This window comes from Aspergillus ibericus, assembly GCF_003184845.1.
Source record: "Aspergillus ibericus CBS 121593 unplaced genomic scaffold BO80scaffold_8, whole genome shotgun sequence".
Taxonomy (NCBI): Eukaryota; Fungi; Ascomycota; class Eurotiomycetes; order Eurotiales; family Aspergillaceae; genus Aspergillus; species Aspergillus ibericus.
The window spans coordinates 158,172-174,036 of NW_020292106.1; the positions used below are offsets into that span (position 1 = coordinate 158,172).

The following is a 15,865-nucleotide window of genomic DNA, read 5'->3' on the forward strand; positions in this document are numbered from 1 at the left end:
GCCTCTTTCCCCTCTTTCCTCGTCTAATTGTCCGTGCCCCTGATTCTCCTCTTTTCTCTCTCGAACCAAGCTTCCTGATCTCTGCTTAACGACGGGGTGCTCTTATCTTGATCACTTCGCCATGTCCAATCAGTCAGGTGCAGGACTGCCAGACTCCCAGAGGGCATGGGAGACGCGTGCAACCGCAACAGGTGTGATCCACCAGTCGGTACACTCGGCGAGCCTCGAGTCCGCTTCTGAGATTAAAGAGCCCCAATATGTAATGCTGCAGGTCCTGTGGCGCGACCGGCAAAGGAGAGAGTTTGACTGGAAGCTCTCTGGCCTTGAACCTTGGAAAACCGCCGCAAAGGCCCACTGCGATACCTACAAGTCTTGGACGCTTTATTGCGAAGACCTGGCGGCGGGAAAAACCAAGAAGTCGGAGTTCCAGGAATCATCCTTTGCGGTCGCCCTGCTTTACCAACGTCAGGCTGCCAATGTCACCACCATGGAGATGACTCCTTCGGTGTTTGTCACCCCCCATGAGCCACGCGACCTCCGAAAGATGCCGCGTATCAATTACGACGAGGACGCCATGCTCGCAGAGGTCGACCATTTGCATATCAGTAGCAACCCGCAAACTCCAGTGCATTCGCGCACCCTCATTGATCCGGACGAAGGAGGCCTCCCAAGGAGCTCCTACAAGCCTTCGAGTCCCAACGAACCGGAAGATATCCAGCGCCAGATCTACAGGCAGTCAAAGGATGAGCAGATAGTAAATGCAGCACTTATCAGCTTTGTCAACGCACTCACCCTTCACTCGGACATATGTGTTGTGTGGTCTTTCCATCGCATACCCCTCAAGGCGGACTTCAACCCCGCATCCTATGAGGCTCGCACCGACGGCTACCTCGAGATTCCAAGCACCACAGATGAATGGAAGCGGATCCGCGCGCTTGTGGAGGTGAAGGCAGCGAGTCGCCGGAAAAACGGGCCAACAATCCGCATGCAGGAAGCTGCGCAAGTGGTTGCATGGCTAAAAAGTCGTCCTGATCGCGGGGGACTCCTGAATGGACCAGGCAGGCGCATTCTCCTCTCTCAAGACCGGCACGAGATCTTTATCACTGTGGCAGAATACGACGACAAGTACTTGGACTTCCTTGACGGGAACCCTGGGCCCGACCGCGCATTTCTGAGAATGCACGAATTCGGACCGTGGAACACACAATCTGTAAAGGACATGAAGCAGGTCGCTGTCATTCTCGTTGCGATGGCTCTACGAGCTGAGGCCGATCGCATAGCTGAGAACCTGTAGTGAAAGCCCAGTGAGGCCAAGGAGTGCCGGTAGTCTCACAAGGGGTCCCATGTGTGGCAGGTGGGTGTTGTGTGCCTCGGGCCATGAGGAAGTACTACGGGGTTCTCCCTCTGATGAATGTGCGAGGTTCTTCATCTGTCATGTCTCCTCCTCCTGGCTTTTCTGGTATCCGAGGCGCTTAGAGTGTTTATCGATCTCAAACTGCAGGCGATACAAGATGCCCTCGATCACGGTGGTTGTTCATCATCAGACTCCTCCAATCCACGTAGAGAGGACCCTCTGGAGCGCCGGCCCAACCAAAATGCGATATAGGATCGGTATCTCAATGGTACCGAACTCGAGGTCCCTAGCCGGGACGGACGTGTGCACTGTGGAGGTACTTTCTAAGAGATACGGGTTTTAGCCCTTTTTTTTTATCGGACGGGGGTACCTTAAGTCAAGGGCTATGCCCCGCAGACGGGTTGCCCCTAATGCCTTGAGAATTTCGGGTCTTCTGTTTGAATCGCTTCTATATATGCTACAAGGAGACCCCCCGCACAGCAGAGTTCCACAGTGGATACGATAGTCCTGAACCGCTCGACTCCTGGTGCCGGACTTTCGGAGGTAAATCACGCTTTGAAGACTAGTATATATAAATGCCCTATGATGGTACACGGAGTCCCCTTGAGCAGTCTTCTCGATGGCAGGTCCTTGATGTGGTGTGTGGGAATGGCCCGATCCTACGGTTCTAAGCTGGGGAGGAATCGGCACGTGAAATGCTACGTGAACGGAGCCAGGCGATTATCAAGAAAGGTAGAATGCCGATCCATGTTCCTCTTGAAATCCATAAATAGAGAGACTATTATTGGTGTTGGCGGCTTTGTCTCAAGGAAAGATGAGACTGCATTACAGCCACAGCGGCAGAAAGAGTTAATCCCCACCCCGTTTTATACAACAAGTCAGGTGCCGCATGCAGGCCCATTGTTAGGAACAGAAGTGACAAGAGATATGCAATCACCGCGTAGCAGGTGTGGCCAGGTGGACATCGAAGAAGCTGTCCATCCACCGACGAGGCTGAAACTCAGGGAATCGAGGGCTGTAGACCGCGGTCTCAACCGGAATTAAAAATTGAGAAAGCAATGCATGTAGTAAAAACTATGATTTAGTAGTCTCTGGGCTCCTCCTGTGGTGAGGAGCGCGGCTGCAAAAAGATGGTCCCAGAGGGGCTCGAACCCTCGACTTTAACGTTATTAGCGTTACGCTCTAACCAACTGAGCTATGGGACCAGTCGATATGTACGGGCCAACTTTAGTGCTAAATACGCCATTACAGACCATCGAGTACAATGCCTTCGAAATAGTAGCAAGAGACCTTGGAGGATTGTATGCGCCCCAGAAAAGTCTAGCTCGTAAAACATCATAGATGTATCTACCTACCTAGCAAAGTGATAATGTTGGTACAGGGCCACCGTCATAACTGATGTGATTGTCATCTGTATCAATGCTCTCTTTGCGGCGAGAACTGTCTCCGGCGTTGAAGCGGGATCGCAACCGCGCGGATATATATATCCGTCGACAGTTAGTGCTGATATATACACCAAGTCAGATATCGAACCACGCAAAGCCCGTTCTCAATTTCAAACACATAATTCCCAAGGAACCACCATCAAAGACTGCAAAGTAAAAAACAAGATGAATATTGCACCCCCAGAACAAATAACAATTGGAGGTACTAGCATACAATCCACACGGCAAACATATACCAAGCATACAAAGACACCAAACCCACAAACCCATACATACTATACAGACATCGCCACTACTCCCCCATATCCTAGCATCCGACCGAACTGACACATCCAATTGTGACCGACCCATTTCCAAAGTTCTCCCCCACTACATCCACCAACCACCCCGCACCATCCATAAAATCCCCCCTTCACAAACAAACACCCTGCTATTACCAGAAAACCAAAAGGACATAAGAAATAAGCAGTCTAACAACACTAACCGGATCCATTCCCTAGATTTTATATATATGCCAAGGTCACATTTAAACTTGCCACGGCGAAGTTTCACCCCTTCCTGGCCTTAAAATATAGCCAGCTGAGGAAACAGCCAGTATGGAAAAGCTGTCAGTTTTTGCAATAGTTCTTATGGCATTAAAACGAGGGACCATACATCAACTGGTCCCATAGCTCAGTTGGTTAGAGCGTAACGCTAATAACGTTAAAGTCGAGGGTTCGAGCCCCTCTGGGACCATTACTTTTTGTTTTTGTTTTTTTTTTTTTCGGGTGCATCTAATCAAACCAAGAATTGAATCATTTGCCGGAGGGACAGAGATAAGTAAGTATGTGGTGCCATTCCTTTTTATCTTCCTCGTCTCTGGCTGTCAGCTGAACGGGCTGGCCGGATTACCATCGGTTGACATGCAACTCATGCAGATTATCAGTCATTGAGGTGTCGATTTCATAAATACAGGATGGATCATATATACATGGCATCTTATGCTGATATGCTCAGTTTGACAGTTCATCAAGAGCCGCTGGCTGCATTAGCCCCTCCGTATATCCTTCATGGCCTCTTCTACCAGCCAGGCACTGACATCCTGTACATCCTGGCCCACCCGCCAGCTACCCAGGACCACGCCTTGCTTTTCCAGAAGGTCATGCGCCCGTTCCCAGCGGCGTCGCCATAGCTCCTCCCGTTTATTGGGTAGTGGAGCAACAGGAACTGCTGTTGATGAGTCGCTGTCTCCGCTAGTGGTCGATTTACTCAGCGACAGGTTCGACTGGGTTGATCGGAGAGCGCTTGACGGGGATGAAGACCAGTTCAGACGTTCCGAGGCATACTGTAGTGCAGCTCCAGCCGCCGTAGCTGCAGATGCCGGATATGACTGTTTCTGGGATGCCGGGCGGTTTGTTCCCTGCTGTGGTGAGGCATCCTCAGTCGAAGCCACCGTGTTGGCCCTACGCGGCGGAGGGGGTGGTGGTGGCTGCTTCGAGCGTGTAGCCCTCGTATCATTGACCTCTTGCGAAGCAGACATAGCATCTGGTATGCTAGGCCTAGGCCGCATCGGCAATTGCCTCATGCTCGAATCGATTCTCTCGGGCGAGATATCTGGCTTGGTCGAAGCACGGCGTGGCGGTAGTGGTGGTACGGGCTTACGTTTGATGGTCTCTTGGAATGAGGGCTGATCGGTATTGGTCGACACCGAGCGCAAAGAAGACGGCTTGGAGGGTTTTGCTGGTGGCACGCGTCCAATGGAGGCCTTCCTCAAATCAGCCAAAGGTACCTTTTGCTCCACTTCATCACGAAGGTCGATCAAGTCGGCATTGTCTAGGCTCACAGCATCTGCAGCCAGATCGGCCGTCTCACGAGGCCGGCGAGGCGGTAATACCGGCCGCTTAGCCACAGCATCCGAATTGGCCGCAAGCTGCGGCGAGCTGCGGCTCCGTGACAGATCATACTCCAAGTGGTCGACGGATTTCTCGAAGAACTTCTTACGGTCAGTAGTGGTAACATCACGGATAAAGATACCGAGAATCCGCCCGGGATTCGCCAACACGATGTCGGTATAAACCTCCAAATCCGCCTCACCGCTATCACCAACCAGGATGAACTTGCGGGTAGGAAAATCTCTGAGAATCTTCTCCAGAGAGCCCCTTTTCCGCTCGGCCGTAGGCTCAAATATACCCTGGAGCATACCGCTGTACTGTTTCAGATGGAAAGAACCAGGGGGAAGCCCGGCAAGCTTAAAGTAGCGGTCCAGAAGTGGATATAGCTGCCATGGCGCATTGGAGACGTAGTGCAGGTCTACCCCCATCTTGGCCAACTTGCCATACCACTCCGTGACACCGTCCACCGTCAACTCATTCAGCTCGCGCACGAACGTATTGCGAAACATCTCCTTGGCCCCGCTAGCAATGGCGGAGTGTTTCACCGTATCATCGATATCACTGATTAAGCTGACACCGGTGGGTTCGATGATTTTGACCTCCTTCATGGCCGAGAGGTCCTCCGAGGCCAGCACCCGAATATGAGTCGGGATAAAGGGCAGACCCGCCCGCAGTTGGAAGTGACCGGACTCATCGGTCATGACACTCCTTGACTGGCTCTTGCCATCATTGAAAAAGAACACGGTGACAGGAATGTTCGTTACCGGGTTGGTAAGAAAGGGACGGAGTCGTTCCATTAGGTGCGCATTAGCGATAGATAGTTCATCCTTGGTCAGCGGTGCAGCGTTGGTGGACCCTGCTGTTGCTGTCCTCTGAAGAGGGCGCCCAGGCACCTGACTTTCGGCACTGTCCTTCCATGCTGAATCGGCCGCCCCTTCTGCCTTCCGGATGATCGACTGTGCCTCTGTGTCGACCAACTCATCGTCTCGTTTGTCATTCCTCGGGTTGTTTCCATTGAGATCATCGCCCTCGTTCGAATTGATCACCGGAGCCGGTACACCGCTTAGCTTCCTAGCGAGAGCAACCATCAAACGATGCTTTCGAGTCATCGGCCCGCGATGAGGTGCGTATACCCAGCCACGCACATCGACTGCAACGATAGAATTCTCGTCTTCAATCTCATCCCACCCAGGCATGGTAGAGCCAAAACCGTCGGTCTCGTCTCGATACTCCTCGATCGTTGCATTCGATCCTCGACGGCGGCTACTGGACAGGTCAGACCGACCGTCCTTGACCAACCGTCTCGCATAGCTCGGAAATATCACCATCTCCTCAAACTCGGATCGCGCGATCTCCACATCGGGAAAAGCCCCCGGCGTATCACGGTAGTCCTCATACTCGCGCTGACCATTGATCTGCGCCGACCATTGCGCAGTGTACGTTTGACGCAGCTCATTAGCAGCCTTCAGGTAGTCAAAGACCTTCTTGCGGCGAGCACCCCGCTCCCGGCCGGTACTAGAGCCCCATGTTGACGAGGATGAAGGGTCGTACTGTGACATTGGCGTCGGACCTGGAGTCTCGCTACCCGCTCGCAGAGCTCTGTCGCTTTGAACCAGCCGCCCCTGGACCAGATCCTTCGTAGCAGTAGCCGTTCGACCCAGGCGATTCCCTTTTCCAATCAGATACCCCAGCACACCCTTCCTGCCAGACCCCCGCCTGCGTGCAAGTCTCCCTTGCCGCTTAACTATTGCCCGGTATACCCTTGCCTGTGCTCGATGTCGAAGGGCGGGGAGTGTTTCGTGACGGAGACTCCAGAGGCGGGACTGCGCACGGCGGGTAACGTGTGGTCCGAAGAGAAAGCGAATAAAATAGAAGAGTTTCCCTTTTCTTGAATCGCGGCTTGGGACGCGGAGCGGAGGAGGAAGGGGTCGATACGGTAACGGTGGCCTGATAGGGGCGCGGGGCGTACGCCAGCGAATGCGAGGAGGTAGTTGTGGAGCCACGGTATTCGATTTGATGAAACGTGTATGAGAGTAGAAGAGTCCTTGATCAGAGGTGGAAGGCAAGGCTGCCTTGCTTGTGGGTTAGCACTTAGCAGATGCGCACCTGAGTGGAGATGATGACGAACCCGGACTCGCAAGGCTGAGGTCACACTAACCGCCGGTCGCAGTCGGAGTGAGAACGGTTCACAAAGGGAAGATGATTCACACCGCGAGCATTGTTAGAAGATGAGGTTCTGTGCAAGGAGAGCCGTGACGACAATTGCGAGGGGAAGTGGGCGATGGCAACGTCAGGTTGGCGGCGGGAAGAAACACCGCGGTGGAGACCTGCCCGATCGGGGAGGTTCTGGCCCGCGAGTCGACATTGGATACTTTTAGCATCATTTCTAACGGCTCAAGATGTAAGAGGAAGTACAAGATATGTATATTCAAGTGTCTATCCAGCGCTTTTAATCCGATTATACGATCAAACCCGAGACATAGCTCTATAAGCCAGGAAATGAGTCTAAACAGGTGTAATATACAGGGTATCAGGCCGAATCTGCATTTTCAGTGTAGTCCACTTTCTTGGCTCGTCGGCTTCGACGAACCCCACTGCCCTGGGATCGCTGGAGAGCTGGCGTTTCTGGAACCTCGGCTGGTTCAGTATCCGAAGCAGACGGAGTAGAGATCGTTGGGGAAGCTTTCCGTTTCCTGGAGACCTGCTTTTTCACACTAGAGGTTCTCTGAACTCGGGGTTTCTTGGAGACCGACGTAGCGATCGCATTACTATCCGGCTCATCCTCTAGCTTTAACGAGTCTTCATTCTCGCTCGTAGCCTTCTTCTTGGCGGGCGTGCGCCGGGGACTCCGGGCAGTTGTTGTGCGGACAATCTTCTTTGGTCGAAGCCATTCCTCCATGCCAGGGGGCCAATAGACCCTTCCGTCGGGACCACCCATGCCCACATCTTCCTCCGGAATGGTCTGAACAGGCGGAATCTGGCCCTCCAGATCGACAAAGCCTCCGTTCTTCTTGGACTTCTTGGGCGGCTTGAATGGCTTGTTCTCATCGTTCCGCACATGAGGTAATATGTCGTTGAAGAGATCGTGGCCAGGCAGCTTGAATGTCCGCATCAATTCGAAAACAGCCTGCTCCTTGTCCTTGGCCTCAATCATCAGGTCCATGGTAGGATCGCAGGGTGGAAGAGTAGACACCCGGGGACTGTGTTTTCGACGCTGACGGTTTGTAATAGCAGACGGGGTTGGTTCGGAATAATGCATTTTCTGCGTGATGTTCTTCCGGGTCCAGGTCGCCTTGATTCGGTCAAACAGTGGCATGATGTCCTGCGTGCCCTCGCGCACTTGGCTCGAATCAAAGATGATATTGTGATGATGAAAGTCGAGAACCAGGGGGATGTTCAACTCTTCGCAAATGGGCAGAAGATCGTGCACCGACCAGCTGACATCATCGTTCTCTAAGACCAGCCGATTCTTGATGTCCTGTGAGAGGCCTCGGTAGTTTTCTCGAAACCGATCGAGAGTGGCTTCTTTGTCGCCAAACACGCCGCCCATGTGCAGAATCATGACAGCATCGCGATCCTGTTGAGGTGGCAACCGAAGCAGCTGTAGCATTTCCGAGTGATACTCCAGATCCCGGATGGAACTTTCCACTACTTCGACTTTCGGGGAGCCCAGTTGGGTGAACTGGCCGGGATGCACGCTCACTCGATGGCCGAGCTCGGCAATGACGCGACCAGCTTCTGCCAGCACATCGGAAGCAAACGGAGCCAGCTTATACCCGTATTCTTTATGACTCGCGAACGGAAACATTTCGCTGCTCAATCGCATGAACTTGATTCCGTAACGATCGTTCCAGCGTAGCATTTTCACCAGATCCCGAGCATTGGTGAGGCCCAAGGCTTCAACGTACGCCTGGCCCCGTGCGACATCCGCAGGCTGATCCCGATCGGGACGGTTCTTGGTCGGATGAGGAGGCTGCGAAGGATCCGAAAGGGGATGGCGATTTTCTAGAATTGAGGCGATACGGCATGTCCGGGAGCAGAAAACGGGCGGGTTCGAGTACCGCAGATACGTATTCAAGCAAGCCTGATTCATCAGCATTTGTTGGAAGAATGACCAAGAAGACTCACGTATCCTAATCTCCCTTTCCACGGGAGGGGCAGATAGCTACTATGGACGGGCGGAGGCCGCGACAGCGCGTCCTGCAGCTCCTCAGCCTCGACCGGTACATCTTCGTCTGACTCTGGATCCATTGAGACATTGTTCTTTGGTTCCTCTTTCACATCAACATCTTGTACCTCGGGAACGCTGCCATTCACATCTTGCAAGATTTCATCGGTTGCCATTGCGGCCTGTGTAATGTCGGAGACCTGGCGCGAACCTGCTGGCGGGAACCTTGAAGGGATGAAGGTTTTCTGTGATGCCGTCACAGGACTAGATGATCGGCAGGGATGGGTGGTAACACTCGAGGCGCGTCTGCGACACACCAAAGGTAGAGAGCCGCAGCGGGTATGGATTGGCGCAGCAGGGAAGGACGGGATCGCCACTTCGAGCAGGGGGATTATCCGCACCGGCGAGAAGTGGCGAACCTGGCAAAAGTGGGAGCCGAGATCCTGGGGGCCATGGTAGCGGCTGGCATGTTGGACGGGAAGAAGAGCGCGATGGAACCTCTGCCTGGGCGAGATCCACAGAGACATCCAGCAGAGGCTTTCGGCTTGTGCAAAGGGTCGTCGAGGAGGATCGTGAGGAAGCTAGGCACGGTGATCACACAGGCGCAGGAGCCGATACATCATGCTTGAGCGCAGGGAAAGGGGGAGGGATGGACAGATGAAAGCGTCGAGATGATGCAACAGCGAGAGCGAAAGGCCGATGAGCGACGCCGATCGGCGCTAGTCCGGTTTGAGGTTGTTCCTGCAGCCGGGCCTTTTCCGGATTAGTCCAGTACCTCCATTCCCCCATACCATGATACGGAGTACTACACGATGAAGTATAGTATTCACTCTACCCCATACTCCCCCATATTATTATTGGATCATGGGCATTCGTAGTCGGACAAGTGGTCACGAGCAATCCCCTGTGCTGCGTATCATCTGATACCAACAATGTCTCCACGTGACACCCATCCTTAAGTAGGCAACAACAATAAAATCAAATAGAAGATTCCTAGAACAAAAATACTCCAATAAGTATTAACATGAAGCAATGCCATATATACCTAATACTTAATAGAATACAGCAAGTCCAAAACCATTAAGCAGCCAAAACTGTGGTATCTTAGTTGTAATCGAGTCATTCATCAATCATCCTCCCAGCACACCGGACTGGAAGCACCCCTCCTTGTCAATCAAGAGTCCTCCCCTTACTTCCACATCATTCAATAATTCCCCGTATATGGCGAGCTTCCATACCCATAAGTCCCATTATGCCCCGCCGTAGCTGTGCCATTATTCACATTACCCCTCCAGGGGATATAACCCCCCGCCGGGGTGGCACCAGCATTGGCACCATGCATCCCATCTTCTTTCTCGGTCGTCGCTCCAGTAGTCCCCAGTTCCACATCCCGGGGTGCCGGGTGCGTAGGAAGCATATCATCTGCGCTGGCCGTTTCAGGGTTATTCTTGTTTCGTCGCCAGAAGGCGAAGCTCCGGGTAGTGCCGGAAGTGTAGCCATTTGCGGGGGAGGGGCCAAAACGCTTCTCACGTTTGTGGTGTCGGGCGTAGAGAATTTGAAGAAGTATCGAAATCAAGAAGAGGAAACTAAGGTATCATTAGCATCACGTTGGTTTTGAATAGAAAATTTTAGGCCAAAGAGGAAAAATAGGCACCTACATCCCAATGATCGACACTGCAAAAGCAGCCTTCTCCAGCTCGCACGCATAGTGGTAGCTCGTACCAGACGGCGAGTCATCGCTGGCATTCCCCGTCCCGAGAGGGGTGGTCACGCGACCCGAGCAGCTTTGGGTACCGTGACGGGTCATGATGGCAATGGCGATCATGGCCCCGATGAAGCAGACATCGAGGACGATGGCAAGGAATGCGAAGAAGGCCACGCCGCCGAGACAGCAGGTGAAGAGGATCCCAAGGATGCCGTAGAGGGCGGCGGCACCCGAGAGACCCTCGGTGGCCTTTATCCAGCGTGGGATGGTCTGGTCATGTCGAGCAAGGACGGCAAGGAAGTAGGAGAAGATGCCGAGGATGACGGCTGCGTCGAGAAACTGGAGGACACGGATGGAGAGGTTGGAAGTACGAAGAAGGACGCCGCCGAAGCCCATGTTCGGCGGTTGATGTGATGTTTGATGTATATAGTGGTGCCTTGTGAAGGACTTTGGTATAAGTTGATATAAGGGTGGTCAGATAGAGGCTTAAGGCTTTAGACCAGAGATTGGTGAAATGTTTAAGGCTTAGATCAGGGTCCTCCCGCGATATAAGCTGGGGGAACGACAGAGTTTGTTGGTGCGAAGGCAGCGAAATAGCGATGTTCGTTGGGGGTGTAGGCGTCGCGGCCAGCCGATCAGTGGATAAGGACGGGCTTCCTGGATGCTTCCAGGGCTGTGGATGGCCGGACCACGAATGACGACACCGGCATGGACGGCGGTTATTGGCTACGCGGAGATGCCGCGGGCGGGGCAGCAGCAGCACCAGCCACGCCCCGGCCGACGTGATGTCATTTTGGAAGCACTGATTGGACCGACGCACCGGTCTAAGCCTTGTTGGATAACCTCCACGATTGACACCGCCATGATTTTGGCTCGGAAGCTCTGGAATCACATGTGGTGGTCCACTGAATGCCGAAAATAGGCAGGAGGCCGCATTGGGAAATTCCTTGTCGGATGATCCCAATCTTGCCGTTTCGCATCGGGTATCCACTGGCTCTGGACCATGAACATGGTTCTGATGACACAAAAAAAGCATATGACATGATAGACAGGCTGCGGCCCCATCCCGGAGGATATAAAGCCCGAATGGGAAAAAGCAAAAAGATGGTCCCAGAGGGGCTCGAACCCTCGACTTTAACGTTATTAGCGTTACGCTCTAACCAACTGAGCTATGGGACCAGTTGATATTTATTGTTTCTAGTTCATGCTATATTAGCAAAATACGGCTGTAAGCACTTCGTTGCTCCCGTCTGCCTGAGGCCTCGAGCACGGTTGACCATACTTCAACCATGACCTCTCCTTGGCGGTTGTGTTGGCGATACCTGCAAGTGAATCGATGGTCATACAGCAAATGTATTTGTCACTACCTTATTTATTGTCCATCTATAGCTACCGATGCAGACACTTGATATGACTCGGTAGGCAGCGAATATATTTCTGGAGTGAGGCTGATTCAACTGCAGACAAAATAAGCTTTTGTGGCTGAGCCAGACCGTGGACGCGCAGTAGCCAGAACATTCATCTTCAGCTGCCACTTGCCCCATTTTTACAGACTGCTTATCGAACAAGGTGCAAAGAGAAATGAACCACCCACTTCACTTGCCCGGAAAGGCTCCTGACTGGCCACGCCGATTAACATCATTGACATCGACGGTTCTCAACCGATTCAGTGTCATGAAGGTATTTAGATAGACGATGCCATTCAACAATAAACGGAGAATTTGGACTTAGCTACAAGTGATACTAGTGAAGCATTCCAGGTCACTGCGAGGCTGTCGAAGAGAGCGTCATAATACTGATTGAGATGTCGCTAGGGACAGTTACATATCGTTTCGTTCGACCTGTCTTTTTTCGTTAATACGACCTACTCACCACTCACCAACAGGATTCCAGACTCAATTTCTTTGAACTATTATTCCACAACCTTTCCACATCAGTCCACCCTATTCCCTATTTTCTTTGCTTTTGGGTATATATATCCGTCACAACTAGTATCAACCTACATTTCACAATGACGAAAATATCGAGAATAACCTAGTTCCGTGGCAGAGTTGAACATCAAGAACCTCAATCAAACCCAGAAATTAGTGCCAGGGGAATTATACTCCGTTGTCGAGCCGATGCGGCCGCAATGCGCAAGCAAACGTCTCAGACATCCACCAGCAGAGTTAAATGCAGGGACATTAGGCGTGGGGCGCTTGCTAAGATTGCGTCGAATTCTTTTGCTGGGCTGCCGAGAAACATGTCTGGAAAATGAAGTATAGGGTTTCAAAGCATGCGTGTGTGGCTGTTATCAGGTGGTTGGCATCTTTTATCCCTGTTTGTTTGTTGGATGTTGGTGCAGGGGAATAAGAGGCTATCTATGGGTGGGTGGGGGGAGGAAATGTATAGAAATTGCCCACTCCGCCAAAGGCACTGGTGTTAGTGCGGTGTGTCCTACCTGTGTGCGGACGTTATTTCTGGATGTGGAATCCGAGAGAACTTGTGAGGAGGGGGGGGGGGGTGGAGGTCGTGGATACGACCATGTATTTGTTGCATCCATGGACACCCAGGAGCAAACAATTTTTGACTGGGAGTACAATCGAACGGACGAAGTCAACTGCAGCAGACTTTAACGTTACTTTACTGTCTATCTTCATTTCTTCTTCTGCGTTTTCTTACTTTTTTCTCGTCTTTTTTTCTTTATAAATTTTTGTTTCATGCCTCTGCGACAGCCCTAGCATATCGACCAGGACCGGAGATCATACATACCGAGTTCTCATGGTTCATTTATCCACGCAATCTATACTGTCATGCGAACAAAATCCCCTAGCGCATCCAAATAAACCAACTGTGCCACAACAGCAGCCATTTCACATTGTTGTCATTTTTTCGGTCGTGTGCTCAGATGAAATCCCTATAGAGGATGTGGAAGTAGCCCCCCACCCGCCCAGATCAATCATGGTTCAAGGCTTGTGGGAGGTAATGAAAGAGGTGATGTAGGGGCTCTTGTTGGACCCGATGGTCATGAGCGGATTATGTTATTCGAAGTAGGTATCTGTTGTGGCAATGATGTGTTTTGGGCTGTGTGGGCGGTTTTGGAAGGTCGGGATGGTTATGGCTGGCTGGGGTCGAGGAGAGGGGACATACTAGGGCTCAGGGAAGGGCAGCGGGGCATACACAGTACATGTAGAAGACTTGCGTATGCTGATGAGTATTTCTGAAGTTAAGAGAGAAACCACATGGCCCTTGTCTCTTCCTGTTCATGGCCTTTCCTCCGTATGGTGACTACTTGATATCGCCGACGAGCATGACGGACCCCGCTCAGTCCACGTGGTGCCGGACTGAGACTGGGATATGCCTTGAGATCATACTCGCGGTGGCAGAGGTGAAAAACGTGGCTGGGATGAGGCCCAAGTGGTCGGCCACCAAACGCGTGGGGGCCGCGCGGGGTTCGGGCTGCCCTAACTGCCCGGTTCGGCGTGCTGCGCTTAGCCCACCACCTTTTCGCCCCCATATGAAACATTTTGGCCCCTAGCGAGCATGCAGTGCCCCCAAGGGACTAATGTGCCCGCCAGTCGTAATGGAGAGAAATTCAGAAGCTGTGCAGTGTGGCGAGATTGAATAGCGACCAGCCCTGCATCGCCCGAATCATCCGTCACAATGGATTCATTTATGCTCCCTTAGTGGTGTGCTCGTCTAGTTGTGCAGTAGTCAGAGTATAGTGTGCATGTTGCAAGCAGTCCAAGGTCCTGGAACTGTCATGCTACCATCTTGGGAGTATGGTATGTCCAGGTCCCGGAAGGTTCGGCTTCTTCGCGGTATTTGCTAAATGCGGCTGACAATGGAGCCGTCACTCTCCAAAGCAACATGGTGATCGGAAGCACCAAATGTGACCGCAGTGAGACCGATGCCAACAATCGGGCGCTCACTAGTGAAGGATTCGAGTCAAGGCATACAGGCTGTGGAACCACCAGACAAGCCAGTAAGGCTGAAAGCCAGAGCCTATAGCAGAATTGCTTTGTACAGTAGTGTTGGTATGCTTGTGGATCCTTCAGACAAGTACCTCGGCGTGTCCGACCGCACTTGCTCGCTCCCACTTGATCAATGGAGGGTATATCGAGAATCCTTCATGAACCTATGGGTCGAACGGACCTCCTTCCATTTTGGCAACTAGCTGCAATCGCTGCTGTCCCTGATATGTCCCACAGCCGTGTGGAAGAGCGGATTGGCTGATCTTGGTCTTTGCTGATCGGAAGGCCGTAGATAGGCCCTGACGGAATGGACTTATAGCGGTGGAGCAGTCACATCTAAGATAAAGTCCGAGCAGTTAGCCTATGTCAATTGGCCAATTGGAATGCTGTTCATCTGTCATTACATCAGAGTTGCGGAGTAGCCTTCAAAAGCTATCTCAAACAGACTGCTGGACGATCAAACCAAGTATAAATTTCCCTTGAGAACAAAAGGCTGAACCACGTGGAAAGAGCATTGACAAAAGCTCTGAACCACCCTGCTGGTATCCTGGTGACAACCCTGCAGTTTAGCGTCGACCCCAAGATCGTGCAGATGGCAGCGGGGGCCATCATGGCCTCTGATGAGTAGGTAATGCAAGAAGTCCCTTGTGCTTCTATGCTACCGGGGGTGACTGCATCGGGTATCCACGGCAACGAGATAATTTTGCGGGGACATGCTGGTCCAACGATAGACACTCCACTTGATCGATTTCCAGAAGATGTGGACACTAGGAAGGGCCATAGGGGATAACTTTTCCGATTAAGTAACAAGAGCTATGCCTTTCGGATCGATACCGTTGACCGATGGCTCGCTGGCAGAGCTGAAGACCGGAGTAGCGAGTCCACTAGCACTCCACGCTATGAACTGCGAAGGGCATGTGCTTTGACTCTGCACGGAGGCAACTGAAAACCAGGGGTTATTGAGCTGGATAAAGAGCCGAGATTCTCCCCAGTAAGGCAGCCACCGTGGCGTTCAATCATGAGAGGACAAAGAATGAGATCCACTAGGAGAAGGGGGAGATTGCAGGGGATAAGACCACCAAGCAGGTGGTCATCCCCCGTCTAGTACCCCATCCTTTGGTACAAAGGTCCTCTCCTTAATTAATCTTTAACCCGTTGAAAACATCGGAGCCAGCGACTCATGATGCTGCCTGGCTTCACTTCAGCCGGCCCCATCACGTGGGGTCCACGTGGCCGGGCTCGGTCGCGACTTTCCCCTCCTTTTTCCTTCCTCTCATTGCATCTTCAGTGCATCTGCATCTGCATCTCCATTCTCGACAGCCACCAGATCAATTCGCTCGGGTGCAGAATGTTGCCTGTGCCTGAGCCA

At 52.3% G+C, this 15,865-nt stretch overlaps 4 protein-coding genes and 3 non-coding genes across 7 annotated transcripts; 2 read left to right on the forward strand and 5 right to left on the reverse strand.

The window, feature by feature from the left end:
* The first annotated feature begins 13 nt into the window (after positions 1–13).
* BO80DRAFT_268743 (uncharacterized protein) lies at positions 14–1,615 on the forward strand. The gene has a single exon (XM_025714812.1). It carries the CDS (start codon positions 122–124, stop codon positions 1,292–1,294), a length of 1,173 nt encoding a protein of 390 aa, XP_025578057.1. The 5' UTR covers positions 14–121; the 3' UTR covers positions 1,295–1,615.
* Positions 1,616–2,485: 870 nt separating this feature from the next.
* BO80DRAFT_t84 lies at positions 2,486–2,559 on the reverse strand. Its single transcript has one exon. It is a non-coding gene; the product is annotated as a tRNA-Ile (tRNA).
* Positions 2,560–3,460: 901 nt separating this feature from the next.
* Positions 3,461–3,534, forward strand: BO80DRAFT_t75. Its single transcript has one exon. It is a non-coding gene; the product is annotated as a tRNA-Ile (tRNA).
* A 292-nt stretch (positions 3,535–3,826) lies between these two features.
* Positions 3,827–6,229, reverse strand: BO80DRAFT_348818 (actin patch protein 1; the record flags this gene model as incomplete). The annotated part of the gene is made up of 1 exon (XM_025715473.1): positions 3,827–6,229. The coding sequence occupies one exon, from the start codon at positions 6,227–6,229 to the stop codon at positions 3,827–3,829; it is 2,403 nt and encodes an 800-aa protein (XP_025578058.1).
* Positions 6,230–7,200: 971 nt separating this feature from the next.
* On the reverse strand, positions 7,201–9,014 carry BO80DRAFT_349290 (UV-endonuclease UVE-1; the record flags this gene model as incomplete). The annotated part of the gene is made up of 2 exons (XM_025715495.1): positions 7,201–8,754; positions 8,799–9,014. The coding sequence occupies 2 exons, from the start codon at positions 9,012–9,014 to the stop codon at positions 7,201–7,203; spliced, it is 1,770 nt and encodes a 589-aa protein (XP_025578059.1).
* A 766-nt stretch (positions 9,015–9,780) lies between these two features.
* BO80DRAFT_422659 (uncharacterized protein) lies at positions 9,781–11,008 on the reverse strand. Its single transcript, XM_025718871.1, has 2 exons — positions 10,497–11,008; positions 9,781–10,424 (listed from the first exon to the last, which is right to left on the reverse strand). The coding sequence occupies exons 1-2, from the start codon at positions 10,937–10,939 to the stop codon at positions 10,043–10,045; spliced, it is 825 nt and encodes a 274-aa protein (XP_025578060.1). The 5' UTR covers positions 10,940–11,008; the 3' UTR covers positions 9,781–10,042.
* Positions 11,009–11,648: 640 nt separating this feature from the next.
* BO80DRAFT_t83 lies at positions 11,649–11,722 on the reverse strand. The gene has a single exon. It is a non-coding gene; the product is annotated as a tRNA-Ile (tRNA).
* Between the last annotated feature and the right edge of the window lie 4,143 nt (positions 11,723–15,865).